The sequence below is a fragment of the Podarcis tiliguerta genome (genome assembly GCF_965153285.1).
Source record: "Podarcis tiliguerta genome assembly, chromosome: 6".
Classification (NCBI taxonomy): domain Eukaryota; kingdom Metazoa; phylum Chordata; class Lepidosauria; order Squamata; family Lacertidae; genus Podarcis; species Podarcis tiliguerta.
Window position 1 is genome coordinate 61,446,295 of NC_139539.1, and position 7,957 is coordinate 61,454,251.

At 41.5% G+C, this 7,957-nt stretch overlaps 1 protein-coding gene across 1 annotated transcript in view; it reads right to left on the minus strand.

The window, feature by feature from the left end:
• Positions 1-55: 55 nt before the first annotated feature.
• RPE65 (retinoid isomerohydrolase RPE65) overlaps positions 56-7,957 on the minus strand; it is a 12,241-nt gene continuing 4,339 nt past the window's right edge. The window contains exons 6-14 of the mRNA XM_083448320.1: positions 5,732-5,924; positions 5,149-5,230; positions 4,043-4,175; positions 3,778-3,917; positions 2,716-2,845; positions 1,846-1,960; positions 1,492-1,586; positions 709-820; positions 56-449 (exon numbers count right to left, since the gene is read on the minus strand). Of these exons, the coding sequence (XP_083304446.1) occupies positions 298-449; positions 709-820; positions 1,492-1,586; positions 1,846-1,960; positions 2,716-2,845; positions 3,778-3,917; positions 4,043-4,175; positions 5,149-5,230; positions 5,732-5,924 (1,152 nt within the window). The 3' untranslated portion in view covers positions 56-297. The remainder of the gene's footprint in view (positions 450-708; positions 821-1,491; positions 1,587-1,845; positions 1,961-2,715; positions 2,846-3,777; positions 3,918-4,042; positions 4,176-5,148; positions 5,231-5,731; positions 5,925-7,957) is intronic.

Below are 7,957 nucleotides of genomic sequence, written 5' to 3' on the forward strand. Positions count from 1 at the left end.
AAGTTTGTGTGTCAGGCTACCGACTCATGAAAGACTATTTTGCAATTGACAAGGCTTCTTTTCAGTTAAATTTATTTGTTGAATGAAAAATACCAAATGCTGACAGTTTCATAAACCATTTGTTTCTCTACAGTACATGAGGATCATAAAAGTATTCTTGAATTCTGTCAGTGTGCAGTTCTTTGAAATGTTAAAATACTTCTACAGGTCCTCGGGGCAGAAGGGTGTAAGTTCGTAGCTGCATCCGTTATGCTAAAAGTCAGGCATTTAATAATAGGTCTAGTGAAGGTGCAACCATCATGCTCGTTTGAAGAGTCCATGAAAAGTAACTGGGATGTTTATGTCCACTTCTGCCCTGGCGACTTCACTCATGTCCTTTGCACTCAAGATCAAAAGGTAGCCAGGCTTTGGTCCACTTCCAGGACTAATGACAATGCTCAGGACAACACCTGAACCAAAAATAAAAAGGAGTTACCTAGCTGAAGCAGCACCAGATACTTCAACAAATCTCCATTATATCATCCAAGAAAACTGCAACGACCATCAAACCAAAATCTGAACAAGTTTTCCATTATTCTATCAGTGAATATTTGTGTGCAAGGTTTCTTTTCTTGCAATTATTGTGTAAGACGGCTGGCATTCAAAGAAAGCCTTCCTAACTCACTGGAGAAAAAATGTGCATAGACTTGAATAAAGAAATAACCTTACCATCATCCTCTTCCAGGGCATCTGGGTGTGAAACAAAGATTGGTTCAGAGGGATAGGCATCTGGCTCTTGCCATACCCATGTCTCTCTTGTTTTGATATTCATCTTGCAAAGCTAGAAAGAGATAAGAGTGGGGGTCGATACTGAAGTTAATTTCTCCCTAGTATATAAAGAGTTGTTAGTCAAACACTGACTAACTCTTTAGATATTGCAAAATCACCACAAATTCAGCCATACATTTTTACACAATGCGCTTGCTATTAGAATATGGTATGGGATGTTATCTCAAAAATATGATAATGTGATGGTCACTTTGCCATATCAAAGCTGTGTTGAAAATTAAGTCTTAGCCCAACAGATGACAGACTTTCTTTAACATGACTATGTTTTATCATGAGGTGTAAAAGGAGAACAGAAATTTTGTGAAGAATGGATTTAGCCCAGTGCACAAGAACAGACAGATATTTGGCTAGATGTTGAAATACAGTGTTCATAAATTAATGTTCGTATTGATGGATTAGGTGTCTGTGTTTATAAAGAGCAAAAGAATATATTTAGTACTATGAACACCTTTTAATTGCTGGGCTGAGAATCACTTTAAATATATTTCAGGTTTGAGTGAAACCAGACGACTTTTTGATTGGGCTTGATGTTAATATTAAGAGTCTTTTGAAGATAGTGTTAAAATTGCACTAAACTGTGTTGTCTTGCACATTCCTATCAATGCTGGCCCTGACCATATTAAGGAATCTTAATTTGCACCCATCTTAGCACATAATACTTACCCTGTCTGGAACAAAGTGATTCAATCCAAGTCCATATGCATATGTGTACGGTTTCCCAGAATACTTTGCATAGTTTATTTGTGGAAACTCAAAAGCTATAAAACAAAACACAAGAACATTTACAGGAATTAGTGAGTCATTTTTAGTCATTTATTTATTTAAAGCATTTTTATCCTGCCCTTCGGCCAAAAAATGCTCAGAGAATGGCTTACAGATCACTTAAAAAACAAAAAACTACAATTCCTGCTGTCAGGTTTACAACTGAAAAAGAGACAACACAAAAGGAAAATAGATTGGGAGGGAGGAGGAGATTTACTAGGCTGTCTTTGTTATTCTGGTTGAGGATGATCTTACCTTGACGGGGCCCTGAAAAAATAACTTCTGGCTCCAGCCAGATGGTTTCGTCACTGTGCAGAACTGCAGTAGCTGTTGTATTAGGCAATGTGATTAAGTTTTTGCCAGTGTCAGCCTAGGATAAAAAAGGGAAGCTAATGAAAAAAGTAGTGAGGATGGAACGTTTTTATGCTTTCTTACAGGATATGCTCCATTTTCCAACAGTACTAACAGTGCTACCAAAAATCAACTTCGGACAAAGGTTGGAAGTTGGAGCAAGCTTGATTCACTGAATAATAACAGGCACTGTTCTGTAGTGCTTTCTCTCATACAGGCAGCTCCCCATTTGTGTTCAATATGTGTGCAACCATGTAAACGTGCATTGTGCTGAACCCGGAAGTGACCAGGAAACTTCATAAAGACGTCACTGAAACATCACTAAAAGGGCAGAATGGGGACAGGGTGGGGGCAGAATGGGGTGTTCACATTCTTTTTCAATGGGTTTCAATTTTACATGATTTCACAGATGCGTGCAGTGCCTTGGAACCTAACCCCTGTGTAAATGGGACTGCCGGTAATGCAAACACACTGGTCATGCTACCCTAAAACTGCCTCTGCCACAATGAGAGGCTAGGAGGGCGGAAACAAGAGAACAGGCATTTTCTGTAGTGGCCCCCACTTGTGGAATGCTTTCCCCAGGGAGGCTTGCTTGGCCCCTTCACTACATATCTTTAGGCACCAGACAGAAACGTTCTTCTGCAACCAGGCCTTTGAAATCATTGACAAAATACATAAATGAAACAATAGATTCCATTAAAGGAAAACTGATTCTTCAGCTGATGTTCAGGCTTTGCAAGTTCAAATACAGAACTCTTTCACTATTGCAGGTACCTTCTCAATATTTAGGGGAAGGACGTATCGACGAACTTCAGGTTGAGGAGCTTTCTGGGCATTTTTCTTCACTTCTTCCCAGTTCTCCCGTAAATTGGCTAAATATAAGTAATTGTAAACGAACTCAAACCTGTAGGAGGATAAAAGTATCAGCATTCAAATGTTGAAAGCAAGCAGTTAATGACATCTAACATGGTTTTGTTGTGACACCCTAGAGGAGGAGGAGGAGGAGTTTGGATTTGATATCCCGCCTTTCACTCCCTTTAAGGAGTCTCAAAGCGGCTAACATTCTCCTTTCCCTTCCTCCCCCACAACAAACACTCTGTGAGGTGAGTGGGGCTGAGAGACTTCAAAGAAGTGTGACTGGCCCAAGGTCACCCAGCAGCTGCATGTGGAGGAGCGGAGACACAAACCCAGTTCCCCAGACTTACGAGACTACTGCTCTTAACCACTACACCACACTGGCTCTCTAGAAGCAAGAGATGGATTAAATTTCCTGAAGAGTCCTGGCCCACAAAATTTGTTTGACAAAAATTGTTTACTGTAATTGCTGCATATAATAAATAGTGCACAACCAGTCTTTCAAAGTAGGTGGCATTTTTAAAAAACTACCAGAATTGAGCATGCAACCCTAAGGATCTAGAAACAGGATCCAGAAAATCAGTAAGACTTGGGCTTAAAGTCTTCGATTATTCAGTTGATCCCTTTGTTTCTGCAAAATTACTCCCAAGTATTAGGATATATTCCAGCATGCATATTCTATCACTCTTAAATAAGAAAGTTGACAAAATCCTTCGGTATTTGACACATGCTGCTTGGATTACTTCAGAGCTCTTTTGAGTGCTATGCAATGCTCAGGCTGTATTCAGGTGACCCTCCAAACCTTTGAATGATAGTTTGCTACATTTTTTGAGTGTTGCAGGAAGCTATGGTATGGTTAAATAAACTTGGTAAGACACATGCACCAAAGAGGAGGAAGCATGCGAGCAAACGGAATAATCCTCAACCACCAAACTGCGGTTTGGAGAATCACCTGAAAGCAACCTTCTTGTCAATACCCACCCCTTCCATGTGCATAAATCCACAACCAGAAAACCGTGATCTTCATAGGTGTTGATGTGATGAAAAAGGTTAAAAGGTGAAGTCCTGAATTTGATGTTGAGGTACTTCTTTTTTTTCCTATCAGCTACATGCATCCATACCTAAAAAATAAAACAAATCACACTTGAACTGTGCGAACCCATAAAATAGCATCTACTGCTTTGTGCCCTTAGATAATATACTTTTAGGCCCTGGGGCACGTAAATTGCAGAGCAGCATCACTTACCCCCATTTTTTCATTTGACTCAAAACAATCCATGTAGTTGGCACCCCAAAGACTCCAGGAAGAAAGAAACTTGAGCAAGTTGATTTTCACTGGTGTTTCCACAAATACGATGTAATTTGGAGTCATTCCAAAGCTGTTCAGAAATATAGTTGTGGGTTTTATTTCAGGCGACACAGCATTTTGCATACATGAAAGTGCAATATTCAGCTGCATGCTGTTTCTTCCCATTTTTAATTGCTAATTTAATTCAATCTTATCTGTCAATAATAGACAAAGGCTTTGACATATGGGGCAAACAATTTTCTGTTAGAAATGTGCGCTTTCAAATTTGGATTGATTATATGAATGATATATTGGTCAGGGACATCATTAAAAGTTTTTAGAACATCAAAATGAAGAGTATCTACCTGAATACCAACCCTCTCCATGTGCTTATTTGCACTTCCAGAAAATACCTAATATGTAAGTTAGGCAGTACAAACTTTTGAAGATGCTATTCTCTTTACTTGATCACATTCTCTCTTTAGCAATGCTTTCCATGCTACATGTACTATAGAGGGAAATGAGGCAGATGGGGCTCGTCAACCTGGGAAGGGAGCCCATTTAAGAGAAGGAAAACTCTGATCCTAAACATCCATTACCTTGTGAGATATCTTCAGGGAAGTCAACCCTACACAAATCCAGAGTTGAGTCCCTAAGACAGTTGGATGGCACCCTGTATGCCTCCTGGCAACTCCTGCTGCCAAGCTGGTGCCAAACGTATTGCTCTGCTTTCCTTTGGACTACATCAGTGAAGCCGGGAGGGGGGGTCTTGTCATTTGGGCAGCCCAGGACTTCCATATACACTGCCCAGGCTCGTGCCCCAGAGAGGTCACTTCGGTGCTGCTTAATGCAGCAGAAACAATGCAGGAGACAGCAGTTATGCATTACCAGTCTCTGCAGCCATAGCAGGCGCTGTGATTCTCCAACCGTTTGACTTCACTCCCACCCAGAGGTGCACTCCATTGTCTCTCTCTCTCGAGATGGGTGCTAACAATATTGCTCTTTTATATTAGCAGAAGTCATAATGTTTATCTTGTTGGCTTATATTAGAGGGTGGAATTTACCTGTGCACATAAGATGGCTTGAACCTGTCACTGCAAGGAAACTGAACAATCACCTCGCATTTGGTCATTGGATCTTTCTTATCTAAAAAGAATATATATGTATATAAAGACACAATTCATCTGCTGATCTTGTACAAGCCAATGAATGAGAATTCCATACAAGAATAAGAAAACCGGTGTGGTAGATGAAAAAACGAAGGGTATCCAGCATAAATCGTACTTGGGAGTAGACCCACTGAAACTAATGGACAGACCTAACTTAGGTCCATTAGTTTAAAGGGGTCTAACTCTGAGTAGAACTTTGTTACAACTCAATCATTCTGTCTTCAAACACAAGCACTGCTTCTCTGAAAATGAGCTCGTCATTAAAAAAACCTCTTTTGATGCCTTTTTTTTTTGCAAAATACACACACACACAGCTTCTGACACTTTAGCTACTGTGTAAGAGAAGGAAAAGCGACAGAAATCATAGGAAAAGCGAGAAGTATTGCACTATGTGTAGCGGATAGATTTTACTCATACTGGAAAAGGAACAATGCAGTCATATTCTAAGTACTCAGATGTTTTTTGGAAGTGAACAAACCTGCTTGCAGGGGAGGTATCCGTACAACGTTGTAGGCAAGGGAAAAATTCTTTCCAAAGCAGTTGCCCATATTGTAAACGGTTCCATCATTCTCAACGTGGGGGTGTGCTGTTACTCCATTGACAGAAACATATTTGCTGATATCCACCTGGAGAGCATAATAGAAAGATGCCTTGTTGGTCCATACATTCATCTGGTCTTGACAGATGGATGGCGGCTAACAGATTGAGGTTGAATCCTGACAAGACAGAAGTACTGGGGGGGGGGGGACACGGGGCGGGCAGGTGTGGGGAACTCCCTGGTCCTGAATTGGGTAACTGTGCCCCTGAAGGACCAGGTACACAGCCTGGGAGTCATTTTGGACCAGGTGCACAGCCTGGGAGTCATCACGGTAGACAGCTGTCCATGGAGGCACAGGTCAATTCTGTGTCCAGAGCAGCTGTCTACCAGCTCCACTTGGTACCTTGTGGCTGAGACTCTACCTTCCTGCAGACAGTCTCACTAGAGTGGTGCATGCTCTGATTATCTCCCGCTTGGACTACTGCAATGCGCTCTACGTGGGGCTACCTTTGAAGGTGACCCGGAAACTACAACTAAGCCAGAATGCGGCACCTAGACTGGTGACTCGGAGTGGCTGTGGGACCATATAACACCGATCCTAAAGGATCCACCCCCATTGTTCAGCCTGGACACTGAGGTCCAGTGCCGAGAGCCTTCTAGCTGTTTCCTCACTGCGAGAAGTGAGGTTGCAGGGAACCAGGCAGAGGGCCTTCTTGGTAGTGGTGCCCACCCTGTAGAACGCCCTCCCATCAGATGTCAAAGAAATAAACAGCTAACTTTTAGAAGACATCTGAAGGCAGCACTGTATCAAGAACTTTTTTTATGTTTGTTGTTTTAGTATGTTCTGATATATGCTTTGAGCTGCCCAGAGTGGCTGGGGAAAGCCAGACAAATGGGTGGGGTATAAATAATAAAATTATTATTATTATGACTTTAGACACAAAAAAACTAAAAAGAAACAAACCATTTGCCAGGGGCGGGGGGGGGGGGATTCAAACTGATAAACAAGGAATATGACATTTAAAAAGAGGTTTGATATTGACCAGTTCCCCTGACCTGGTAATATAATCCCCCTTCAACTGGGCCTGGATGGGCCTGTTGGAAAGTCAAGGCTTGTACCAACTGCAAATAAGATGAGATGGTAAGACGACTCCTCCAAATCCACTTTGTGCCTGTGTCTTGAGTCCTTGATTATTCACAGAATGATTTTGAATACTGTAGTAGCCCCTACACACATTGGGCTGGATCCAGAGTTCCTATAAGCGGAGTTCCACTCACAGGACATCCCTGCTACAGGAAGGGGGAAAATACTGTTCTTCCCCAGCCCCCACCAATTCCTTTCTGCACAGTTCCCTGAAAAGGTTGAGTAGTCACCTGAAAAAGTTTCCCCTTCCTCCAGCCGGAGGACACCTTCTGCTAGATTTCAGCCCCACAGAATTTCCTAAACAGAGGCAATCACTGTAGAAAAAAGTTCTACATACTTGGAAATATACGAAGTTATGATGCAATGTTATTTTGCCATAAATGTATGTTTCACATTGACATTGCAACATGTCCTTGCAGCTAATTTTGATAAACATGCTGCTGCTAAGACATAACTATTTATGCAGTTTTTTCATGCACAAAAACTATCTCTTGCAATGAAAAACAACCCGACTCTAATCTCTTAATGATGGCATTGTCCTGTCCTCTGGTACCACCTATAAGAAGGTCTGCCTGCTCGTACCAGCTGTGATATATTTATAGCAAATTCTGTAAAACTACTGGTCTCTTTATAGCTCTTGCTGAAGCACGACATCTATAAAGCTAACACGGCCACTTTACGATGTCATAAATCCAGTTATGAATGCCCCACAAGTGGTAGTAACCAGCAGAATGTCATTGGAATGTCATTTGGCTCTGGCATAAATACCAAAAATGTTCGTGTTTGCATGATATTTACTAGTGCATTCTGAGAGCACAGACTTTGCAAAATATTTATTGACGTATTCCAATGTCTGAACTAGATTCTAATGGGGAGAGAGGTCTGGCATGTAGGAACTCTGCCACAGACCTCATATACAGTCGGACAGTTCTCTAATCAGGTATTGTGTTGCAGGTGCAGACTGTGCATCACCAAAAGCATTTTTCCTTTCCCTTTTTGCATTTCTCCTCAACCTCTGCCTT